General features: G+C 28.1%; 1 protein-coding gene across 1 annotated transcript; it reads right to left on the bottom strand.

The window, feature by feature from the left end:
• Nucleotides 1–2,058: 2,058 nt before the first annotated feature.
• On the bottom strand, nucleotides 2,059–27,672 carry LOC145829800 (retinoblastoma-like protein 1). Its single transcript, XM_082937669.1, has 21 exons — nucleotides 27,524–27,672; nucleotides 24,548–24,690; nucleotides 24,169–24,357; nucleotides 23,623–23,690; nucleotides 21,565–21,696; nucleotides 15,781–16,009; nucleotides 13,958–14,123; nucleotides 12,122–12,309; nucleotides 11,756–11,877; nucleotides 11,148–11,272; nucleotides 10,296–10,433; nucleotides 9,585–9,755; nucleotides 8,939–9,137; nucleotides 8,411–8,688; nucleotides 8,076–8,139; nucleotides 7,287–7,453; nucleotides 5,879–6,070; nucleotides 5,336–5,407; nucleotides 3,669–3,857; nucleotides 3,206–3,308; nucleotides 2,059–2,804 (listed from the first exon to the last, which is right to left on the bottom strand). Exons 1-21 carry the CDS (start codon nucleotides 27,557–27,559, stop codon nucleotides 2,608–2,610), a joined length of 3,168 nt encoding a protein of 1,055 aa, XP_082793795.1. The 5' UTR covers nucleotides 27,560–27,672; the 3' UTR covers nucleotides 2,059–2,607.

Here is a 27,672-nt window from a genome sequence, read left to right as displayed (position 1 = left end):
TTGCGATACTCGAACAACAAAAGTGTTTCCCAGGCGTAATGTATTATTTTGTGCAAGTTTTTCAAGGAGACTATTCAAAATTAAAAGCTCTAAATTAGTTTATTGCTAAAATTGCTTTAACTAAAGAGGTTTATTTTGTTATCAGATAAAACTGGCACATCAAATTGTTTAGTTGCAGCGTAAAATTACTTAACAGATACTGGATGTAAAAACCTCATTGTATTAAGTGAAAATTATTTATTAGTGATTGCATAGATATGGCTTTTATAATTTTACTTTTTGTCACATTAATTAAAATTTTTACAACTTATATTATCTTTGTGTTGTTATAAGTTACATTTTGTGTAAACTTACTGTGTCATCTATATTACAGTTTAAAAGATTGTATAATGTCATCTGTACTGTAATTTTGAATTAGTTACAACAAATTTCTTAATTTTTTATATTGTGTTACTCCAAATAGTTTTCTCTAAAAGTACTTTATTTTTCTAGAACTTAATCTAACCAGTTTTTGAAAAATATTAAAAAGCTGCAATCATCTTAATTGTCAATATTATTTTAAGTTGTTGTGAACAAACACTCTAAACTTATACTATAATAATCACTAAAAATAAGTAATAAAAATTAAAGATACGTTAAAATACAAGCCTTAAAAATAAAAAGCAGGTTACCACAAATTTCCTAGTTAATTTGTATTCTGTGAAACTACGGCTTTTGAGATATTTGCAGTTCACAGCGGCTCGCTAAAGAAAAAAAATTAGAACCCCAACATTTTTATTCCTGCCAAGTATTTTTTTGATTTAGTTTTTATAAAATAAGTTGTAAACTTACATTACAAACATAATTAAGATTTTTTCTACCACTAACTAACAGTCTAGGCACAATTTTCAAATCTAAACATGTAATTATGAGTCATTTTAGAAACTCACAATCAAATAGTTGGTCAATTTAAAACTAGTTTAATACTTTTATAACGACTTGTATAATAATTGATAGATAAAAAAGTTATATGAGAACAGTTTTCCAAAAAAAAATTAACTTGATTCTAACATACTTTTTGTACTCTTAGATAATGACATTGACCTAACAAACTTTGAACATTGACATATAAAAGGGAAGTTAGTAATTAATTTAGAACTGGAATTAAAATCAACATATTATTATTTTATACTTTAATAAGTAGAATAGATCTATTGCATTTACAATATCAGGTATTAGTTTAAATTTTAAAGTAATTCAAAAAGAAATAGACTCAAAAACTTTTTCCAAAAGAAAACTAAACTCATTTTGTTAATTAAGACATTAATTATTATAATTAAGAATCAACATGTCATCCAATTCAAAATTTTGTCATCTGCAACAACTTTTTCTTTATTGAAATTAGGGCGGTCACATGTTTTTGAAAAATTTCATCCAGGTTTTTTGAATTTCCACTAGGATTTTGAAAGTGCACGTTTTTTGGTCTATTTTTAGTTTAAATCTAAAAAACAGGTTAAGTAGTATAACAAAATTGAAAAGGTACTGTAAAGCTAGTTTAAATATGTTTGTTAATGAAAAAATTTTTTGATGATAACAAATTTTTTTTCTCATTACCATAAATTTTTCGGGTCAAATCGAAACTTCATTACTTAACATGTAAAAATTTCAAGGTTTTTTGTTCAAAATTCACGCTTTTTCCAATATTTCTCGAACTACAGGTTTTTCCAGATTTTTTAAGCCTAAATTGTCAAATTTAATTTTTGTAGCGATATTAAAATCAATAATTATTTTCAAAATACCTTCAGTATTAGGTATTTATTTATTATTAAAACCTTTCTAAATATAAGCTATAAAGCTGTTTCGAATTTAAATTAACTTAAAACACTTAACACTTTGTATGAAATATAATTAGACTTTCTTTATTATTTTTCGTATGAACTACTCGGATAGTTGCACTAAAATACAGCTATTTGAATTGATATTGTTTATAAAGTTTTGCTTATACGTATTATCCGATTTTGATTCTAGTTTAAAAAATATGTGGCGCTAAAATTTTTTAAAGATTTTATCAGTCAACAGTAAAAAGGAAAGCAAATTTCTAATAACAAAAAATTCAAAAAAAAAAAAAAACGTTAATACTCTGAGCTGAAAGATATTTTTAATCGTATCAACTGTCTATATGTCCTTAATCATAGCATTAAGTCAGCTTAATTTTGAAATCACTGTGAAAAATAAACACTTGACACTAGTAAAAATAAAAGCAAAACAACTATTTAAAAGCCACAGCAATAAACATATATAGACCAGGATAAAACATGATAGAAAATGTGTGTGAACCTGATCAAAAAAAATTCTATAGAACTATTTGAAAAGCTAAGTTATCGTAATCAGTAGAAAAAGTCATCTAAAATGAGTGAAAAAAATTAGCACATTAATCAGAAAAAAAAATTGTATTTTAATTAAAACTGAATAAAACCTGCTTTCTCACATATTCGCTTCGTCAGAAAAAAAAAATCAAAACGTAAAAACCTGGGTAATACAAAAAAATATACTTGCATACTGAAAATCACTTACACGCTTAAAAACAAATTCAAAAAATATATCATGTCCGCAAAATAAATTTTTTTTTCAAGGGTTGCCGAACTGCAGGAACTTGCTGGCCTTGTTCTTCTGCTGCTGGTTTCTTCCGTTGGACGCCGCCTGCCCGTTCTGCTGGGAGTTCCTGATCATCTCGTTGATCTGCTTCAGGTTCTTGCTGGGCGACCGCTGGAAGTTGTACGCCAGGCAGGCCGAAGGACGCACCGGTGACGCCAGTTTCGTAGATCCTTTGTTGATAAATTATTAAAAAATTTGAAATTCAAACGCACTTTTTTTAAAAGTATTTGTTATGCTTGATGTTTTTTTTTGTAGTTTAACTTTTTAGTTATTTTTAAAAATATACTTAAAATAGTTGAAGAACATGGTAGGAAATGTGTGTGACACCTGATCTAAAAAAATCAAAAGTTATGAGTTAAATTTAAATTTCAAATAACTGTTTCTCTTTTGATGCTAGTTTACTTTTGCATTAGCTTTATTTCTCAACCTTTGAACACAAACCAAACACATAAATGCCAAGTATAACTAACCCTTGCCATTCCCTCTTCCCAGTTACATACTTGAAAAAATCCTTAAATATTACTATTTAGTTTAAAATAATAACAAGATAAATTGCATTACTACAACTCACCATTCTTCATCGGACTGACGTACACGTTGTGGTTGCTTGCCACTCTCTTCGGGCTGCAAACTTGAGACCTTTCTATGGGCATGGGGGAGCAAGGCACTTCCAACTGTAGAGTAAATTATTTATGTTTATCAAGTGAAATAACAAAGTATTTTCATATTTGAACAAAATCAAAGTAAACATCGGCAAAAGTCTATCAGGACAAAGCCCGGACTAAAGGTTTTATCACAACACTTCGATTATCAGATCACTCATCGACTGAAATGTTAACACAACTGAACACGTGTTCTAAATCTATTCGTTGTCTTTACTTAAACAGCAAAAAAAAAATTAACATTAATTATTTATTTACACTATAGCTAAGACATTCTACTGTAGTTTAGATACTTTTTATGATCTTGCTGTTTTAATTAAATCGCAATTTTTGTTACTTAGTTTAAAAAAAATTATATAATACTAATCATACTTTTTGGTCTCCGTGCTTGTTCTCGTCTTTTGGGGCGAACTTTTTAACAAACGCCCGCATGGTGGGGACATACACCTTGTTGTAAAACTGAATCAGGTCGTCCCTCTCTTCCTCTCTGTCTGGGGTTTTACCCTCCTCTGAAACCGATGAGGATTTGGAAGCCGGGCATATCAGCACGCTCCTGTACACCTGTGAAAGTCATCGGTACTATCATACATTATATCAGCGTTTATTAACCTTTTATCATGTTTTACCGCATTTTGGAAAGTAATTACAAAATTTATCCCTTTTTGGAAGGTAATTACCTAATTTACCCCCAATATACAAAATAGTGATTAATTTTGAGCTTATTAAATGTAAAAAATCGTAAAATTTAAAGATAATATATAACTTTCAAAAAATTACACATATATACTAACTTATAAATTAAAAAGACAATTAATAAACATTTATTTACATAACTTGTAATAAATATAATTTACCAAGGAATAATAAAGCACGGAAATTTACCCCAAAGGTAAATTTAACCCAGGTTAAGAATCGCTGTGTTATAAGCTATTTTGATGAGTATACTTTATCAAATGTCAAACTGTTTACACAAATCAGGGGTGCAGAGGTTTTTGAAAAAAAAATTCCAGGTTTTCTGGATTTCCTGTATGTAAGTTCATTTCTAGTATAAAGTTAAATGTAAGTTAAAAACCTGCTACAATGGTATGAAAACATTGAGCAGGATTGCCAAATGTTTTAGGCAAATTTTTTCCAGGTTTTTAAAATTTTTTCCAGATTTTTAAAATAACACGTTTTAGGGTCTGTTTTTAGTTTAAAATTAAGTTTAAGGTAAAAAACTGTGTTCAACAGCATAACGACATTAAAAAGATATCTTAAAGTTTTTTAAATGTGTTTTTTAACTAAAAAATTTGTGATCATCACAAATATTTTTTATCTATATTTGTTTTTTCTGCTTCAGGTTATCTATATTTGAGTTTCATATTTTATTTTTGCTTGAAAAGGTCGCAATCTCTTGCCACCGAAACCGGTCGCGAATAAAATCAAAATTTTACTACTTAACAAGTGAATTTTTTTTTTAATTCTAGATTTTCCAGGTTTTTTAACAACTTTTGTTTTATATTACAAGTTTTTTTATAAAATTTTTGTTTATAATTGTTCAAAAATTCTCAAGTTCGAGGTCTTTACAGTTTTTTTATCCTAAATTGTCAAATTTCAGTTTTTTCCAGGATTTCAGGTTTTTTGGCATCCCTGTATTAAGAGAAATCGTTTTGCTACTTGTAATGTGTTTTAAACTAAAAAAATTCTACGTAACTATTTTTTTTGAATTTGATGGAAACTGTATAACTAATCCTAATCTAGTAAATTACATTTAAAAACTGTTTAAAATTCCAGGTTTTTAAGTGGTTTTTGTTCGAAACTCCGGGTTTTCTTTGCCTAAACTGACAAATTCGAAGTTTTAAATAAAGGTTTTAAGCAACCCTGATACTCATTGCTATAATTACTTACTGATTTTCAGATTTCAAAAATAAAGCATAATTTTTAAAGAGTATTTAAATCTTTAACTAGTTTTAACAGAATGCAAAAGTCTGTTGTTAATCAATATTTCTTAACTTTAGATTACAGCTCGAAAAGTTAAATGATAATGAAAAATTACCCACCGAACTATTTGCTTGGGGTTGATTTCTGTAGCAACGCATAATTTCTTGAAATGATTGTTCTGTTTTTTCAACCTATTTGATAGTATTTTATTAATTTTAAAAGTTTTCTACTGAGAAACAACCTAAAAACACATAAGTAAACAAAATTTTTTTTTTTAAACATCCGCTGTAAACAGCTAAATTAACAGTTAAAAAAATTGAAACCTACTTAATTTAAACTCTAAAAATCGTAAGAAATTCAGTAAGAAACGTGTTGCACATAACAAAAAGGATGAGCTTTTTTAGATACTAATAACAAAACACCCTAAAAACTCATTTTAACAACTAAATTCAACACAAAGTACAATGAAAAGACCCTTGTTAGTAACGTTATCAAAGGATTATACTAAATTTTCTTAAAAACTGCAACCTATTTGTTTCAAAAAACGATATAAATAAAACTGCAAACACATTCAAGTAGACAACAAACCTTGAAAACAACGTAGAAAACTTATATAAACTACTTTAATAACTTTATACAACACTAATTATAACACAACGAACCTTGTTAATAACGTACACTGCGCACATGAGCAGCTGATCAATGTGCCTGTCTTTCATCATGGACGCCCTGTTGATGCTTATGCTGTGCTCGAAACACGTCCATATCCTCGAAGACAGTTTGCTGTCTTCCGATTGGCCGATGTTCAATTCCCTGCACAGGTGCCGCAAGCGGATGCACGCCAAGTTGTAAATCTTGGGATTTTTCGATAAAAAATTAGTTGATAAACTCATATAAAAATAATAAACTCAACTAAACTTGATTATTATTAGTACGCCAAATTGTATATCTGGGTTTTAATAAATATTTTTGAAAATAATAGGAGCTTATTTGTTGTGAATTATAATACATTGAGACACACTTTAATTATTTTTGCTACTGTTATTTAGATCAGGGTTTCTGTAAGAGGTTTATTCCTGATCATTGATGCAGAAGCAATTCCTCATTAAAAAAAAATTGACCCCTTGCTTTGGGAACTATTGATTCAGAATTATCAGTGTTAGAAAATGTACTAATTTGTTCAGAAAACTATGACTTGGTTTTTAAAAGTTTCTTTTATTTCAATGTTTTACCATGAAAACGGATTTTAAACGAGTAAAGATTTTCTAAGTGCAAAACGTATTTGCTTAACACATTGACATTTTTTAATTTTTATAATATATAGGGTAGATAAAGAATTTCCAAAATTAATATAAAAAAAGCAATATAACTGTTGAATTTCAAATATTTTTTACAACTTAAATAAAATGTAGTTTATCAAAGATGTTTATTTTAAAACTGTCAAAGAACTTTAAAAAGGTTATATATACTTTTAAATTTCAATTTAAAAACAAAAAATATATATAACCTACACTATTTTTAAGAAAATATATTTTATATTGAATTATAATACTTATACTTATAATAACTGACTTTATTATTAGTCTTTATTATTATTGTTATTTAGGCCAGGGTTTCCTAAAGGGTGTTATATCACCCTTTTAGGGTAATAATTATTGACGCATAACCATTTTCTCATAAAAATTTAATAGTTGTCACTAAGGAAGGAACGATGTTTACAGATTTTCAGAAAACTATATCTTGATTGTATAAAATTTTAGTAAACGTGTTTTGTAAGTCAAGTTCAGTTTACTCATTATATTACATTTCGTATATATTTTCTAGTACATTCTTTACATATAGTCGCTGTAAAACTAAATCTACCAAAACCGAAAAATATTCTTCACTGTATCTATAGAAACTTTATATAGTTATGTTTACATAACTTTAATTTATGATTAAAATATTCTTTTTCATTAAACATACTTAAACGATCAGTTTTTAAACGAGGAGCTATTCTTGAATTAACCTATATAATTTTTTCTATAAATTGGTAAATTTAAATTTTGATTGAAACACAAATGTACTCACTTTCCTCCAGAAAAGGGCCAACGATCCGGTCTTCTTGGGCTTGACGGAGTCGTGCAGCTTGCTCTTGAACTTGTGCGAGTTCATCCTGGACGAGGTCTTGGGAACGTTGGAGAGAGAATTGGTGGCAACCAGCTTGATATTCGAGAAGTTCGCTCCAGTGTGCTGGCCTGTATAAATTAAATTGATTTGTTGGTTTTGTCTAATTGATTACTTAGTTTAAGCAATAATGTTTGGTAAAAGGTAGTTTTTTCAAAACTAATACATAAAGTTTTACACGTTTACAACTTAAAATAAATATTATAAATGAATTAACTTGATTTGTTGGTTTTATGAACTTAAATATTTAGATTTTCAAGCATTGGTTATTGATAGTATGATAAAAATTTATTAAAAGTGTGCTGGCCTGTATGAGTTTACATGATTTGTTGGTATTGTGCAATTGGTTACCTAAAAGTTTTAAGCATTAATGACAGCAGCAACTTTTTGAAAAGTAATCGATAAACTTTTACATATATTCTAACTGTAATGAATGATTTTTTTAATAAGTAAGTATCAATATCTGTTTCAAAATAAATTCATAGTTGGTATATATGTATTAACATTGTATTAATTATATTTATTTTTCAAGTTAAAAAGGAAAAAATATATATACTAATGTAGCTTATCAATGTAAACAAAACTGTTTCAAAGCTAGTAAATAACTTTAAAATTGTACAACTTTCCTTAAAATACAATCTTGATGACTAATTACTTACAGTTAGTAAAAAAAAATCAAGTTAGAACACTAACCTGTGCTCTCAATAACGTAAGTTTTAGTTTGATTTCTCTCAATCGGCTGCGTAGTCAACGGAGTCTGAAATCGACAAAAATATTACGTAAAGAAATTTTTTTAAATTAATGTTACCTTAATCAATACAATTATAACCAAAATAAAAGTAATTAAACTAAATTAATAGATTAATACATTAAATAAAAACAACAAATATATTACCCAAAATTAATAACATATATCTAAGCATAAAATAAAACATTTTTTTAAAATGAATAAACTAAAGGATATAAAAACATTGAAAAAAACCACTAGTAGTCAACATATTTATAAATACAAATATTTGTAATCTCACCACCACGATGCGCTTCTTGACGACGTTCTCCGGGTTGGTTGTTATGATGCTGATGACGGGGTTCCCCGTTTCGTCCGTACTGCTCGTAGCAACCTGGTTGACGACGGGGTTTCCCCCCAGCGACACCTGCTGGGCGGGCTGCGGCACCGCGGACAGGCCGAAGGTCAGCTTCCGCTTGACCGGGGTCGTCTGGGCGCCGTTGCCAGGGGCCGGGTTGCCAGGGAAGAGGACGGAACCGACCGCCGGCGAACTAAACCGGTCCTGAGCCGATCCGATTTCTGCAGAGTTTGTTGTTTGCATTAACTAAAGCAAACTTTTAATTTACTTTTTAAGCTAACTTTTCTATAAATACTTTTCTACTTTTTTGATAACTCAAGTTTTAAATTTAACTAAAATGTTCGAAATATTCTTGATAAAATAGTATAGTACAAAATTTTAGACTACAAATTTAAACTACTATAACGTTTTATACTTTATTAAAAAATATTAAAACACAACAAATTTTTTTAACAAACAAAATTTATTCACCTTGGCTGCTGTTTTTCTTTGTGCCGAAATCACCACCTAACAATTTATTCAACCTGGGATGGGTCGGTTTCGGGGTTGGGATGGGTTTGGTGCCCACGATGAAGCCCTGGTTCATTACGGGGCCGGTCAACTGGACGGTGGGCTTTTGCACACAGGGTTGATCCTTGCTCTGGAACTCTATTTTGTGCTTGAAATTTACCTGAGGATTTTAAAAATGTGTATTAATATAAAATAATCATATAAAATTCTATTAACTTAACAGGGTTTTCTTTTAAATGTAAGTTTTTAAACGAGTTTTTTTTTTAATATTTCAACACATAAACTAAAAGTTGATAAATTATTGACTACATAAAATGAGACTGTAAAACTTTTACAACTGTTATAAAATTTTTGCTGCATAAATTTAACACTTTTTTCATGTTGTTTACATCATACTTGTTTCTTCAACTTTGTCTTATACGGCGACTATTATTTATATCTCTGGTTATAATTATCACACATAGTCTATACAACTTTTTATTTCAAAATTCTTTTTTTTTACAAAACAAAAACTAATTCAGCAAAACAAAACATTAGTTTTAGCGAAACGATAGTTGTAGTGATTCTCAATATTTGATATACGCAAGCAAACAAAAAAAAAAACAACCTCCTCGCACAGCGGGGCGCAATCGCCCACGACCTGCTCGCCCATCTGCACCCACAATGGGGAATTCCCCTTCCACGCGAGCTCTTCCAAAATCCTCTCCTCCACCCCGATCAGGTGCTTGATGATGGGCGGGCTGAACGCGTCCTCCGCCCGGATCACCAGCTCGATTATCTGGGTGATTCAAAAAAAACTAAATTGTTTCAACTGTTTAACTAATTTATAATATGTTTTTTTCACGTTTTATTGGCAATATTAAAATAAAGATTTTACGATTTTTATGTATTAAATATTATTTACTGTCACCAGCTAGATTATCTGTGTGCTTCTCATTAAAAAAAAGAAATGATAATTGTTTTTTGTATTTTTTAGAGTTTAATGGTGACCTTTTTTTAAAGTTTAGTTATTTTTAGACAATAACTAATATATACTTTTCACGATTTAATTTATGATAACTATTTTGTTTTTGAATTTTAGGTTTGAATATAAATTGTGAATAATTTTTTTTAATTTCTTTAATGGAAAATTTTATAATAGACTGACTAAAATTATACCCTAAGTAGCACCTTTAAAAAACACATTATACGTTTCATTTACTTAGAAGCCTAAACTAATTGAAAACTTTTTTTTTTTTAATTCCCTTATCAGTAAAATTAAGCAAATAATAAAAATGAAACTTTAAACAATACTATTTACAAAATCAAAACAACCAACTTTGTAAAAGTAGTAGGGGGACAAGTTGAGCGCATCTAGCACCCAGGGAAAATCGAGTTTTGTTTCCAAGCAAAAACAATTAATTTCCAGGCAACATGCGAACAGCAGGCTGTTGAAATCGTCTCTTTTCAGTAAACTCTGTTATGTAAAAAAATATTATAATTAAACTTAATTCTATTAGATTTTTTCACAAATTAAACGGAAAATTTTATAGTGGGATTCAAAAATTCAAAAATTTATAAAAATAATTAAACAATTTAGGTTTTTCACATTGGAAAATTATATTTAGAATATTTTTGAAGCTTTTTTTAAGTAAAACAAAACCGGGTAGGTAATAAGCAAGAAAAAATTATTCAAAAAACTAGCAACTATGCTTAATATTAAAATGAATAAAATCATTGTATTAAAACATAAATTTACTAATTAACAAAAGTTTAGTTCATTGTAAACTTGAAAATGATTGCTTAAATTAGTTTTTAATGGTACATATATTTAATTTTGAAAAAATACGTTTTATGCTAAAATGTTATTTCAAGTTTTAGAGTAGTGTATACGATTAACATTTTGTAAATTTTTACTGACATTTATAGATTGAGATGAAAGATTTAAGAAAGTTTAGAAAACATGAAAATAAAGGTTATTATAAATTTTTAACAGCTAAAAAAAATATTCTTCAAAATTATAGATATAAACTGGTAAATTCTAAGTTATTCAATAAAAAACTAAGTACATTAAACTAATTTTTAATAGTGTAAAACCAAAAAAAAAAGTTTTTAAGTTTTTTTTATGCATTTTTATTATGCATATTTAAACATCTATCAAAACTATTACTAAATACCAATTCAAACTAACAGTGAGATCGTTTTTATGGAAGCTCCTTTCTTTTTCCTGGTTGACAATTTTTTCAAGAACGTGATAGTACATCATCTTAGTGTAAAGAACACATTTTTCCTTCATCGCCCAACTCTTAGAAGCAGCTGTTAGAATTTTATATAAATTAACTACTTTAATTGAGCTAATAGAAATTATTAAGCATTTAGCAAGATGCTACTATAATAATTTGAACTAATTAAAATGCAGTTTAAATTTGAATACTCTTACATAAAAAAACTTTAATCTCATAGTTGAAAAACTATTATTTCAAAAAATGTTTATAAACAATTATTTGTTTAAGCTTAACTATAGGATTTAAAAATAAAGTATTATAAAAATATACAACAAACCTAATTTGTGCAATAACTTAATGTTAAAATATTATCAAAATAATATTAAAATTGTTGTTTCTGAATTTTTTATAATTCTAAAATGCTAACTAAACGAGAAGGCGTAATGTCACAAGTGCGTAAAGATACGGGAGGTTACTGTAATTACAAATTACAATTTATCTTTAAGTATCAACATAAAGCTTTCAAACCAAAAAATTATGGGAAAAATATATTTCAAGGAAATTAACAACAAACCAGCAGGGTCTTGTGATTCCTTCATGGTCTTTTCAAAGTGGGACTGGTACTCAGCAATGAATTTAGCGCACAGCTTCTCCAAACGCTCACTTATCTGCTGCGTTACATCTTCCTTGCAGTGCCTGAAAAAATTTTCCCATTTAAAATATTGAAGATAAAAATTGAAACTTTATAACCATAACTATAACAGACTATAAAAGTGTATATCTAGATAATTTATAACTTTATAAGCTAAAGCAAGCGTAAAACGTTCGAAAATGTAATCAACGTATTTTAAAGAATAAATAGGCGCAGTCTTCTTCGTAAAACCTAATTAAAATAACTAAATTTATCAAATTTTATACAATCATACAAACACAAACAAACTTGAAAACTACGAGCAGGTCGGTTGAGGGGGTTGTCTTCGCCTGAGACAAGATCGACATCAGCTTCTGAGTCTCGGAATTTCTGGGGCCGACGTTGGACTTCCCCTTCTCCTGGTTCTTGCCGACCAAGTACTCCCTGTTTGTGAGGGGAGTTTTTGGAAGCCTTCTGCCGGTACTTGCCTGCTGTTTCTGTTGATATTAAATTTATGTTTTTTTTACTTTAAACCTGCTTAACTTAGCGAAAGAGAACGGCAACCATATGTTTAGAATTTAATAAACTATTTCAATCAATTTTATACTCGTCCAGTGTAAGTTAAGTATTGTGGCAGCTATATTTATCAAGATAGTAAACTTACAAGGAATAACACAATTGACTGTACGTTTTTAAAAACTTGTTTAAAAACTCTAGCACATGTTTAACATTATATTAGAGCAGTGATTCCCAACCTTTTTGATGCCCCGCACTCCTATTTATTTTAATTTGTTCTCGCACCCCTTGAAGTACATCCAATGTTTTATTTAAGAATAACTTAAAAGAGAACGATTAAGATATGTATATAATTTTTTTTTGATGGTGTACTATATTAACAAAAACAAAATATATGCAAACTAAAAGAAAACAACAAACTGCATTCAAACAATTTTTTTTTTTCAAAGGTAGAAAACATCAGAACTCAACTTTCCCCTCTTAATCTAAAAAATATAAAAGTTTAACAACTAAGACATTTATTTTTTATAAGATTTATTTAACAACAACAATGCTTTTGTCTATGACCTCGTCAGTTTGTTTTTTTAGGATTTTTATCAAACTATCCGAAGTTAGGAAGGTACCAAAAGAGTGAATAAATTTTAGGCTTAAATTTGATATATTAACTTTTTATACACTTTAATAAGAATTAGACAATAAAAAAAAAATCAACTGTGCTAGCTAAAGTAATATTTTCAGTTAAAACTATATACTCACATTAGTCTGAAGCTTGTGAAAAAAAACACTGTTTTCTAAAAATGTATAATAACTATAATAATTTTTAGTCTAGGTCAGGGGTCGGCAGCCTTATATAAGTAAAGGGCCAATTTATATTTCAAAAATTTGCTCGCGGGCCGCACTATACAGAAAAAAGTCTTGGCGGGCCGCAGTTTTTAGAAAATTATTGTAATAATTAATAAAAAAATTCTATTTTAAACCAAAAAATGTGACAAAACAAGCTATAAAAGAGCACTATTAATGCTGATTACTTAAATTAAACCCTAGTTGCAAGTTTTTACTACCAAAACGTTTTTTCTATTGTTTTAGAAAATCTTTTTTTTAGCTGAAATGTACCTCGCGGGCCACAGATTTTGTCTTCGAGGGCCGCATTTAGCCCGCGGGCCGCAGTTTGCCGACCCCTGGTCTAGGTAAAGGTAGTAATGTTTTTTGTAAAGCAACATTTAAATCAAACAACAACTTAGTATTGAGTTTGGAAGCTAAGTTTAAAATGTGCTATTAGACTATGACGTAAATATCAAAAATATTTTATATGATTAGAATTGCTTGTTAACTTTAGAATTAGTTATGTTTTGGTAAGTAAAAAAAATTATGGCTTAGAGTCGCCCAAGTTTGGTAAAAATACCCTTATTTATCAAACAAAAATGAAAAACCATCTTGCACTCCCTACAATGCTGCCTCGCACCACCAAGGGTTGGGAAACCCTGTATTAGAGCATTATTTAATACAACTGTGATTTAAGAATGCTGTAGTAAACAACACTTTAAACAAATATAAAGTGCACTTTAAACATACATTTGATTGATTGAATATTAAAACAAACAATTTCATAAAAACAAAATTTAATCAAACCTCCGCTGTGCTACCTGCTACGTTCGGAACCTCTCTCACCGGCAGGTTGGGGTTGGACTTGACGGGCGTTCCCAGCTTGGTGTCGCAATCCTCCTCCAGAAACACCCGCTCGTCGAAATCGCCCTGCTTCAGCAGGTAGTCCGAATACAACTTCTCCAACTTCTGGCTGTTGAGTTAAAATAAACATAAAATCATATTGTTATGTGCTGCAAGATAGTAATAAATTTTAATAGATTAACTTTATTAATAAATCTGCTTCAGCAAGTAATCCGAATAAAATTTCTCCAACTTATTGCTGTTGAGTATACAAAATCATTTATAGTGTGTTAAAAGATAAAAATAAAGTTTTGCAGAGTTTTAGGTTTGAACTGCATATTTTTGTCTCAAACTTTACATTTGTTTTTGAATTCTTTTCGCACTTTATGTAATTATTTCGAGGAGAAAAACTATCCAATAAAAAGTTCATTTAAGTAAAAAAAAAATAATAAAGCATCTTTAACTTCTTGTTGTTAATACAAATACACTTTTTTAACAAACATAAAATTTTCCAATAAATATTGTTAGTATTTACTGTAAAGTGTAAGGTCAGCAATAACCACATGTTAAAATGCTTATGGTTTATACTAGGTTCATCAGCTTATAAAAACATTAAATATCATATAAAAGCCATCTTAATTGAATTTTGATTTGTTTCACCCGGAAAGCTAACAATTTTTAGCATCTTTTTTTATCTTTTTTTTAAAACTTACATTTTTCAGATTTAAATTACTACTGAAGAGCCTTACAGGGTGAAACATTATTTTCTATTAAATATATGGTAATTAACATAATAAGATGTAAGCCATGTTTTAAGGTTGAACATTACTTGTTTTTTTACATTTTGAATTCTTTTCAAACTTTTTGTAATTAAATTTTTGAGAAATATATATAATCTAAATATTTTTAAAGTAAAATAAATTTGTTAATAAAAAAGTGCTCAGAATTTACTAGATATTTTTATTGTTTATTTACTTGTTGCGTAAGCTTAATAGCATTAGCTTCATAAGCAAATATAACAATTACAAAAGAATATTAAATAAGGTAGATAAGTCCGAAATTTAAGTAATTAAAATTCAATCTAAAAAAAATAAATCATTAAATTATTTAAATAATGGGTATATATTTATACTTTGTTACCATATGAGTTTAGAATTCGAATCTCACGTTAGCTTTATATTCAACTGATGAGAACAGCTCGAAATATATCTTGTTTACTGAATTCATGAATCTTATTTTTACTATAATTTGTTTTATAATATAATATCTTTTAAACTATAAAAAATTCAATGAAAATCCTAACTTCAAAAGCTAAAAACTATATTATGTACGATCAAATGTTCATTATATCCAACTTTTGACATCACGTTTAATTATAAAGTTTTATGTTTATTTCAATAACTTTTTGTTTAACTAGCTTTACTTCAACTTGGGACAACTTATAAGACCTTTGTTTCACCTAAACTAGTGATTATAGCTTTTAAAATGTTATTAAAAAATAAGTTTTAGTATTTTATAGATAACTTAAACAGTTTTTCCTGTAACACCTAGCATACAAATTAATACCTTACGACAAACTTAACAGAAGTAAAATTTCTGATCAACCTAGCGAAAAAAACACGGTTTGTTTTATTCTTTTTTAGATAGCTAAACACTCTCCTAAAATAAGTCGGGAGAAAACGCCGAAACAACTTAAAAATTATTCATTTTGGCAACTCTACCTTACAACTTTTTTTTTGTAATGTCTGAGCAATGCAGATAAAAAAAAAACCATATCAAATCAAAACCTGTTGCTGTCAAACAGATCGCATCGGAACAGCAAATCGGGAACTCCGCTCAAGTGCGAGCCGAAGTTCTTCAGGTATTCCGACCACATGTGCTTGTTGAGGACTTCGGCCTGCAGCACGCAGTTGTTCAGCTCTCCCTCGCTGAAGTGCTCCCCCGTGAACCTCTCGCACAGCAGCGGGATGATGTCCACCTTGTGAACGTTCTCCTCGTTCCAGTTTGCCGGCAATCCTGCGTTGAGTATGAGTTAACAGTACAATAACAAATAGAAAACTAATTAACGTTGTACTTCAGGGTTTCCCAAAAAAAAAATTTCAAAAGGCCCCCTTAAAAGTAATTTTAAAAAAAACTATGGCCCCCTCTAACAAGATTACTTAAAAAACTACTATAAAAAACGCATAAGACCTTTTTTTTTTTGCTCATCATCATCAGCTCCAGAATATCTAGTTCAATTTTCAAATCACACATCTTGCTTAAAATTGAAAATTAAATAAAAAAAGTAAAACTTGTCAGTGTAAACAATAGTGGAAACATATATGCCTTATTTTAAAGTATAAACAGGGTGGCCACTAGTTTTTGAGAAATTTCTTACACGTTTTTGAAAGGGGAGCGGGTCAGAATGACACAGCGACAAAATGACACGGTCGTCAAATAGACACGGTGCATCACTTTGGCACAGCGACAAAATGACACGGTGCGTCACCTTGGCACAGTGCGTCAGTTTGGCACGGAGGGTCACTTTGGCACGGCGACAAGATGACACGGTGCGTCACTTTGGCACAGCGACAAAATGACACGGTGCGTCACCTTGACACGGTGCGTCACTTTGGCACAGAGGGTCACTTTGGCACAGCGACGAAGCGACACGGTGCGTCACTTTGGGACAGAGGGTCACTTTGGCACGGCGACAAAATGACATGGTGCGTCACTTTGGCACAGAGGGTCACTTTGGCACAGCGACAAAACGACACGGTGCGTCACTTTGGCACGGAGGGTCACTTTGGCACAGCGACAAAAAGACACGGTGCGTCACTTTGGCACAGAGGGTTATTTTGGCACAGCGACAAAATGACACGGTGCGTCACTTTGGCGCAGCGACAAAATGACACGGAGGGTCACTTTAGCACAGCGACAAAATGACACGGTGGTTAATAAGGGAGGGAACGATTTGTTGTGAAACTTCAATCTTTATTGGTATGGACAACGATCTTATTTTTCTAGGAAACTTTTCGGTTTCCTGTCTTCTAACCGGTTTTGTAGAATCAGCAACAATCACATTGATTAACTTTAAAAACAAAGACCGCAGGAATTTTTGATCGTGACTTCATAAAATAAAGTGAAACACGTAATGTTTATACCTTCTATTCTCATCGTCGTACTTATAAAAAACATGCTCGTTTTTAAGCAATAGCAAGGTGTTAGGTGTGCTTAAAAGCTGTGCTTAATAAACAACAACTAGTTGTTTATACCAAACAACGTTCACAAAGATGCAAAAGCAGCAATTTTTTTAACAAAATACGACTGCCAAAATTAACGAAAATTTATTTTTGATTACTTTCGAATGGAAAATCTTAAACACAGTTTAGTACTAGAACTTGAAACGAGTAATAAAAATTAGAAAATGACTTGCCATTTTACGACTAAAAAGATAAAAACTCATATAAACATATTTTTTAAACTTCAGCAACATTCTGATTTAAAAAATACAATCTTCATTTTAGATCAATCATTCAGTACATCAAAACAATAAACTAGTAGATGTAAATACAGAGGAGAATTTGTTTTATAAACTAAAACTCAGACATTATCGAAAGCAACTTTTCTGCTGTTGTAATTCTAAATTCTAATGCGGTTCTAATTTTACGGTTTTATGCTTAAAAAAATTAATACTTGCGCTATTTTGGCGACTTAATAGGTTGCAAGATTAAAAATAGAAAATTAAATATTATTTTCATAACAGAGTTAAGACAAAACCGAGTTTTTTAAAACTTTGTAATAAAACTCAAGAACATAAAGTAGAAGAAATGTTTTACACGCAAATTAAAATCTGCTTTTACTGTATCATTATGAAATTTATTTACTGATTTTGTATTAAATATAAATGCAACTAAATCCTTATATGCAATAAAATACTATAATATCTGTCATACTCTAAGTTTAATTTTTTATATTTTAGACTAAAAATTTTTGTAAAAATAAAAAAGACTTAAAGTATTAACTTTAATAGAATGGCTGCAGCTTTAATTAGAAGGCTGCAGCAGCAATATTGTATGTATAACCTCTTCTAGTGATTTTTTTTAAAGTGATAAATATATAAATGCGCATGAATGGTTGCATCAGACTCTTAATTTTCTCTCAACTGTTCATAATACTATTTTTAACTTTTTCATAAATTTAGAATCCAGGTCCGTTTATTTTAATTATTTGTTTTTAGACAAGTTTATTATATATTTTCAATACAGAGTTTTAAGTAAACATCCTAACTTATTAACTTTTGTTAAATATTTAATATAAATTTAATATAAATGGCTAGTTACTACAAAAGCAGCTTAACTCTGTATTTTTAAAAACTACAGTTAAAACACGCATGACTTATTCTTACTACGAAATAACTCTTTATTAATTTAAATCTTAGTTATTTTTTAAACAACTCCTGATAATAATTAATTAAACTTAACAACAAAAAATACTAAATTTTATTCATTACATAAATTAAAAAGTCGTGAAACGTAAAAAACAAACTTAAGAAATTTATGTTTTTATATTATGACTTAAATTTTAAAGCAATGTAACATATATAGTTTCAAATGTATCAAGCTACTATAGTTTGGAAAAAGTATAATAAATCTTTTGTTTAACTAATTACTATCAAAATTTTACAATTAAAAGTTATATTACTGAAGAAGTTTAGTTTTGCATATAAGTTTGTTAATCCATGCTATCGTGACGCACCGTGTCATTTTGTCGCTGTGCCAAAGTGACCCTCCGTGCCAAAGTGACGCACCGTGTCGTTTTGTCGCTGTGCCAAAGTGACGCACCATGTCATTTTGTCGCTGTGCCAAAATGACGCACCGTGCCTAAGTGACGCACCATGTCATTTTGTCGCCGTGCCAAAGTGACCCTCCGTGTCGAAGTGACGCACCGTGCCAAAGTGACGCACCGTGTCATTTTGTCGCTGTGTCCTTCTGACACCCACCCTTTTGAAAGTACACGTTTTTGGGACTATTTTTAGTTTAAAGTTAAGTTTAAGGCAAAAACTGTGTTGGATAGTATAACAACATTGAAAAGATACTGTGAAGCTACTTTAAATGAGTTTTTGAATAGGAAATTTACTGATGACAAAAAATTTATATATATTAGATAGATTATCTTGTCAAATCAAAAATTTACTACTTAATATGTCCATATTGTTTAAAATTCCAGACTTTTTATAAATTTTTGTTCAAAATTTCAATTTTTTCAGTTTTTTTTTTGGCCTAAACTGTCAGATTCCAGGTTATTCCAGTACTCCAAGTTTACAGGCCACCCTCTATAAAGTTTACAAAACGTAGTTCACAGTTAAAACTTGTAAGATTGTATATTCTAACTAGAATTACTAAAACAGTAACATTTAAGGTAATTCCATTCGTTAGTTAAGAAAAAAAAAGCATTCTAACTTTTGTCACTAGTTTTCATGTTTTAATCATGACCTAAGTAATCAGTATTATTTATTATATCAAGTTTTTGTGATGAAAAAAAATATATATATATATATATTTATTAATTAGTTGTAGGTAACAGCGCACCTAATAAAACATAATTCAAGGAAATACAATATAAAAAAACAGAAAAACAAAAAATTTAAAGGGTGTAAAAAAGCAGTTTTATTACTTTTCAATAAAAATAACCTTTTTTTAAATATAACTTGTTTGTTGATCAGAAAAAACATGTAGGACATACTAAAATAAAAGTAACGAAAATGCAGTTGTTGTTTTAAAACACTATAAAAATTACTAAAGTTAAACTAAAATATACAAAGCTATCCAAAATTTACTCAGAAAATCTAAGAGTTTTTTTGAAACTATTTAAGTAAATTATAAAAGTTTTTTTTATTATAACATTAACTTATTATGAACAAATTTAAAATTAGCCGATCTAAATACTTAATCATGTAAAGTTTAACAAATAAAATTAATTACGATTCAAATATGAAAAAGTTGCACAGAAGTAAACGTTTTAAATTATAAATAATATTTCACTTTATGAGCTACTAATATGCATCTACTTATCTTATTCTAACATTTAGAACATAATATAACATTGTACTTAACTTGTTTGCCCTTATAACTAATCAATAACAATTATAAAACACTCAAATTTACATTTGTTATAAAAAACACTAACTTCGAAATACAATATGCACACTTTTTGCTTATATGAATAGGAAAAGGCTATAAACAAAACTATATCAACTGTAAAATACAAGCAAGATGTAGTTCATGGCAGCAGGATTGTTAAAACAATGATCTTGATCATTGTATGAAGATTTTACTTTGTAATATACTAAACGTTACAATTTTTAGTTTAACACAAGGTTGTAAGTATTTTTCAAGATTTTTTTAATGAATTAGATATAATATGGGTATCAAGGGTTCATTTCTTATCCATTTCAAACAATTTGTACAAAAAAAGTTAAAGTTTAATTGACTACTTTTAAAATTTAATTTCTTTCTTTTTTTTATTTCATTTAAAATAGTTTTATTTACATTTAAACAGGTGTATAAATTAAAAAATAAGCTTGCATTTTGATAATAAACATAACTAAACATTTTTTCTAAAAAATGTTAATTAATTTTTTTTTCAAAGAGGGTACAACAACATATAAGTTAAATGTATTTTAGAAAAGTTAAGTTCATAGCTATTCAAAACATCAAAATTGCTTGTACACAAAAAGATATCACTAATTGTTTTCTTTAATAAATATTTTCGTTTGTAAATGTACAATACTTTACAAAGGTAAATCATAAAATAAAAAACGAGGAAAATGTGATATTTTAACCTAATACATACATTAGGTGTGACATATAAAAGTTTTAAAAGTAAATAGTGTTTAAGATTTGAAAAATAACAAGTGCAAAAATTAATTTTACCAGAAACATACAAAGCAATTTTTTATATCAATTTATAAATTCCATAAGGTTGATTAATAACTTTCATCTAATAATACTTTTTAAGAACAAACTTTATTTCACAAAATATAAGGAAGTCCTCTAAAAATAATTAAAACTACTTGGAGAACAAAAAACAAAACAATTTAAATTCCTTCAAATATCGACTCTGTAAGGAAAATTCACTTAAAACAGTCACCTCTCTTATTTTATGTATATAAACTAAAAAATAGTATGTATTCTAGAAATTCGCAAAAATTATTAAATGATTTTTTTAAGTAATTATTTATTCTTAACAACTTTTTTAAACTTAAAAAACCACTAGTATAGACTGTTTTTTATAAAATCCCAACAACTTTATTTTTTATTGTTACAGTTTAAACACTTAAAATGATTTTAACAACTACACATTCTAAAAAACAACGAAAAAATAAATACTTGAAACCAAATAGTACATTTGTGATAGTTTGCAAAACACTGTGATGGAAATCTTGCAAAAAGTTACTTTCAAATAACCAAGACTAACATGCCTAATTTTTATATATTTAATGCTCGTTAAAACAGAAAGCAAGATTGTCAAGACCTTTCAAATGCAAACTAAAAATCTCTAAAACTAAATATAATTTAAAAAAAACGAACCGGGAAACTTGGGGTTGAGAAGCGACGACTTGTGCTCGCACCTGAGAGTGCAGTTGAAGCACAGGTTGACCGCGCACAGCAGCAGTTGAAAAGCCGGTATGATGTCTGCGCTCAACTGTTGGCAGACCGTACCTGTAAAAAATATCGAGGCTTGCTGATTACACATTAATTAAAAACTTAGCTGCATTGTAAAAAGATTATAGTATAACTGAAGTTCACATTTCATAGTAAACGCATTATGTCAGAAATTTTTCATTTTTAAATTATATTTGACTTGCTGTATATTAGACTTTGAAAAGCTGTTAATATATTAAAATAGTTAATGTTAAAATAGTATGTCAGAACATTACTACAATTTCAAACCTGACTAAGACCGATTAATAAGAGAGAGTTAAAAACTTTTTTTCAACTTAATAACAACTTCTGTTCAATAAATAAATGCCTTATCAAAATTTAGCAAATAAATCTTAAATAAACTGTTTTTTAATATAAGTTAAAACTAACAATGAAAAATAAATTATTTGCAAATTACAGAAATAAAAGGTATTCAGAGTTTAACTAAAAACATAAACATCTTTGTTCAAAAAATGAATTTGAATTTCTTAAAATTAAAATATATTTTCAAAAATTTTTTCAATGCATCTTTAAATCCAACATAAACTAAAGATCTTGATAAAGTTAATCAAAATGTCCGATAAAAACTAAAACTTACAATACTTAGGAAAAGAATAGTTAAAGTTTTTTAAGCAGCATAACTGATTTGCATTAGCCACCTAAGTGTAAAAACTGGCGTATTGTATAAAACAAATATTGTTATTAAAAACTTAAAACAGTGGAAAAAAAACAAAATTTAAATATTTTTATGAACAACATGTTAAAATTAATAAAACTATTTTAACATAAAAAAACATTAAAAACTCTTTGTAAAATTTTATTACAATTTTAAGAACTTTCCAGTATTTCATCAAAACAAATCAGTCTCTAAACTGTGTATTTAATACATAATTTTTAAATAATATTTTTATTTAAATGTATGATAAACACTTAATAACTCTTTTAATACAAACTTTTATAATACTTTAAAATACAAATTAGAATTAAAAACATTAACACAAAAAATTTAAAAATAAATTAGAATTAAAAGAGCATTTCCAAAAAAACTTTAAACATAATTATCAAAACTTTATTTTTGATTTGACTAGTAACTCCAACTATTAAATGCTTTGCTCCTTTTTCTTTTGACTTTATATATACTGAAGATATTTAAAAATAAAACTTAACTTTTTTTACTATAATTTTTCAAACATAAATGATGTAAGTATTGTACTGAGAGTTTTGAAAAAAAACATTACAAAAAACATTAAATATTAAAAAATAGTTTGCAAAAGTTTGAAAAGGCTTGCAAATTATTTTTGACAAATTTTCTTCTGGTTTTCAAAATTCTTCAAGGTTTTTTAATTTATACGTTTTAGGGTCTATTTTCAGTTTAAAACTAAGTTTAAGGTAAAAAAAAACTGCATTAAATAGTATAACAACATAAAAATATATCTTAAATCTTCTCTAAATGTATTTTTTGTTTAAAACTAAGTTTAAGGTAAAAAAAACTGCATTAAATAGTATAACAACATTAAAAATATATCTTAAAGCTTCTCTAAATGTTTTTTTTTTTACTTCGATGACAACAAAAACATTTATCTATAGGATGGATTTTCATTTATTTTTGTTCAAAATTCCATGTTTTTTAGTTTTTTTGCTCAAAATTCCAGGTTTTTCAAGGTTTTTTAGCCTAAATTGTCAAATTCCAGGTTTTTCCAGGGTTCCAAGTTTTTTGGCAACCCTGTTTGTAGCTACATAGAAATTTTTCTCATTAAATCTATTCTTGCACAGAAGTAAGAAAAAAAATCTTATCTACTTTAATTGCATTTATAAATGGAATATTATACTAACTTTGCAAAAAATACAAGAAATTTAAAAACATTAGTGTAATAACTCATTAAATCGAAATTAGTTATTATTTTAATAAATTTATCTTAAACAAAGCTTTAAAACTTTTTTTACCTTTCGCATGTATGAACAACATCCAACAAAAATTGAATACTTTACTAGATGAACATGTGAGTAGTTCCCTAAAAAAAATATTAAAAGGATGACTAAATTTTCATAACTTATAAAATAAGTTAACATATAAAAAAATATATATAATAAAACTTGTTGTGGTTCATCAAAATTATTTAAATAAAAGTTCTAAAATTGAAAAAAAAAAAATTCTTAATTAATTCAAAGATTGTAATTTAAAATACTAGTATAATATACACTTCATTTTATTTAAGTCTTTTGGTAATACTGTAGAAACTGACTTTTTAATGTATTAAAAATGAAACGTATATGTTTAAAACTCGTTTGTTTAATATTTATTTATTATTTACATTTAATATAATAAATATATTGTGCAAATTTCATTAAACTAAATACCATTTAAGAAACTACAAAACGACCATAATTAAATGATTTTTTAAATGAACTACTAACTTTGCTTTGTAAAAATGGTACATTTATATACAAAAGTGACAACTTATAAAAAAATCAATCTAAAACCAAAACTACCTTTGATTGTCTATTGGACTATTGGACAATGTTCTATTTTTGAAAATATCATCGAATATGGGTGTGAAATGTTTGAATATAACAGTGGTAACTCGAAAATTTTTGTCTATTTTAGTCATGTGGTTGTACAAACTTTCATCTTTGTTCATTTGCATCCAGACGTTCATCTTTTTGATAAATTCAGTGTAACTGAAATTAGAGCATTGAATTAGTGTACAAACTATTTATGAAAACAATTACCTCACTTTTATTACAGACCACTCATTTATAAAACAATTTTGTGTAAATGCATAGGATTTCAAAACAACATTAGGTGTTGTTTTTAGCATTTATTTATACTCATTTGTAGTCAATTGACAATTTAAGCACCAAAACCAACCTTATTTTAGCTTGTAAAAGAAGTTTGCTGAGAAGTATGTTTGTAGAACACTCCTGCTTCAACCCGCCTACCGAATTCATGGTGCTGTTTGTCTGTCTCAACGCGTGGTACAGCGCACATATCAGCCATTTCAATTTGACTCCCTGTTTTAGTAAATGTTACAAGTGTGAATGTTAATGCATGATAAAAAAAATCTTGTGTTCTTGTTTAGACTTTGTTAAGTTTGTTTAGAAAAAGTAATAATCTTGAAAGTCAAGCCCATAAGGGGAAAATCACTTCTTTTACAACTTTATCTATTTTGTAGAGTTTTATCTATGCTACAAGCTTCTTTTTACAGACAGGGTTGCCACACACTCAGGGAACTCAGGGAATCTCAGGGAATTTTCAAACTGTAGAAAATCTCTGGGAAACTCAGGGAATCTCAGGGAATTTTGGCATTTTTCTTTTAACTCAGGGAAACTCAGGGAAGTTTTGATTTTTTCTCTAAATTTCAGGGAAGTTTTTGAAAATCTCAGGGAAATTTTTTTCTAGATCTAGAATGAGGTTTAGTTAATCCTGTTTCAATATTTTGTTCAAAAGTAGTAATTTTTATTATTTAAAAGTGGTTATTAAGAATTTTTTTAGCCTTGCGGCTAGTTCTTCAATATTCTTAGTATTAACATTGTAGTTTTTTTAAGTTTTTTGCTAAATCAAGGTAAAGTTTCTAACATTTTGTTCAAGTCATTTCACAATGAATGTAAACTTTTTATATTTGCTATAATAAAAAAAATTAAAACAAGAATGACTGTTGGTTTGAACTTTTTAAGAAGGGCTGCTGTTTTAAATACGGCATGTCTAATTGGAATGGGTAAAGACCGTTGTGTCAGAAACTTTACAAGGTTGGTCCAACAACTTGTCAGCATGAAGATACTAAAAGCAAAAGAGGGTGATGACAGCATTAATCAATACATTGATTTGTTAAGTTCTTCTAACACTCAAATACTTTTTGAAAATTTTCTTGAAAAAAGTCACAGTTTAGACACCTTTTATTTTGACACACTCGATATCCCAAGCAAGTATAAAGATTTAACAAGAGTCCTTGAGGCTGTTTTTGTGCTTCACAATGGCCAGGCAAGTGTTGAACGGGGCTTTAGCTTAAATAAGGAAGTAATATCAACTAATATGGGAGAGATGACAATAAGGTCCCGAAGAATGATCAAAGATCATCTATATGCAAACAGTCTAGAACCAAGCACAGTTGAACTAAGTTCTGAATTGTTAAAATTTGTAAAATCTTCTAGGGCCCAATTTGGCATATCTTGAGCAACAGCGCTTTGCTAAAAATGTTCCAAATAAAGGTGATGCTTTGAGCAAGTTAGAAGAACAAAAAAGTAAACTTACAAAGCAACTCAAATGTTTGAATGAAGACTATGACAAATATACTGCAGATGCCAACAAACAGTCTGATTTAGAAGCAATGAAAGAATTATTAGCGAGAGGAATAGCTGCTAAGGACAACGCAAATAAACTTGAAAATAAAATTAAAACTATTGATTTAGAAATTGCATACTTAAAAAAACAGTATTAAGATTTTTTTATCAGGTAATGTGAAATTGTTTTAAAATCAAAATTATGTTTTCAGTTATTTAAAATAGATTGTGTATGAACATCTTAAAGACATAAAAAAAAAAAAATTTTAGATTATTTTGTATCAGTTGTTAGGTATTAAGTTGTACTTTGATATGAGATATTTCTTTAGCTATTTCTTTAAACTTTCTTTTTGCAGGTTTTTTACAATAATGTTAAGCTTTTAAGTTTTATTTACTGCATTCAGAACAGTTACTAGGAAAGACATACAAGTCATAATGAAGTTATTATGTATGCATTTAAGTGAGTTCTTCATGTGAAATTATTATTATAGTATAATTAAATTTTGTCAATTAAAATATCAAACAAATTAAACTTTATTCTTTTACGTAAAAAGTTAACTAACAAGTTTACACAAAGTTGTGCAAAAATTTAGTTTTTAATTTTTAATTTGTTTAAACCTTTTAAGATTGAGTTTTTGAAAACAGTTTTTTTCATAAATTTAATGCAGAAGCATACACATACAACCTTCCTTTTATTATTAAAGAAGAAAAATGAGAATGAGGTATTAATAATTTGTGTTAGAAGAGAAATTTTTTTTAAGATTTGAAAAATACTCAGGGAAACTCAGGGAAATTTTTGGTCACTCAGGGAAGATTTTTTGGCTCAAAGAGTGGCAACCCTGTACAGATTTAAAAATTCAAAACAATTTTTGAGATATAGTCGGCTAAATTTGTAGAGTATAATGGTTGTTTATGGGAGTAATAATAAGAACAAAAACAGAAAATAAGTAGAAATCACTAAAAATCTATATCCTCCTATGTTTTTTGAGACAAATATCTCAAACTTTTAAGAAATGTTCCGTGCAATATTTAGAAAAAAATTGGTGTATTAAATTAAAAAAAATATATAAAATTTATGACAAAAATAAACATACAAATAAAAATGTGCAAATTAAATATTTTATCTATTACCAGGTTTTGGTGGCAAAAAAATTACAGCCTTTTTTAGTATAGTAAAATATTATTTAAGCTAAAAATAAGTTTAAGTTAAAAAACTGTGTTTAAGTATAACAACATTGATAAGATACTGTAAACGTACTTTAAAAGTGTTTTTTAATAAAAAAAAGTTTGATGGTGACAAATTTAATTTTATCTATATGATATATTGTTCATATCAAATCAAAATTTCACTACTTAACATGTAAAACTTGTTTTAAGTTACATGTTTTTTAGTGATATTAGTTCAAAATTCCAGGTTCTTTTAGCCTAATTTCTCAAATTCCAGGTTTTTCTAGGATTCAAGGTTTTTTGGTAACCCTCAAAAACAAATTTTCCTTAAAACTCAAAATTAAAGTATACTAATGATTGTTGTGAGATATAGGTAAATAAACTAATAGAAACTGTTTACCTCCATGGTATATTTTTGCTCAGTCTCTTTGTACATGTTCCAGCCTAGATCAATAGTTGCTCTGTCCAAGTTGAGTTTTTGACACACGCCATAAAATCTGTCTGTAACTCGGTCATCTTCAACTTTGAAGCAAAGCTGGTTGTTGTTTA

Source organism: Thalia democratica, chromosome 1 (genome assembly GCF_965202585.1).
Source record: "Thalia democratica chromosome 1, ktThaDemo2.hap1.1, whole genome shotgun sequence".
NCBI classification, from domain to species: domain Eukaryota; kingdom Metazoa; phylum Chordata; class Thaliacea; order Salpida; family Salpidae; genus Thalia; species Thalia democratica.
Note: the sequence above shows the minus strand (reverse complement) of the source record. Positions and strands in the feature narration are given on the sequence as shown.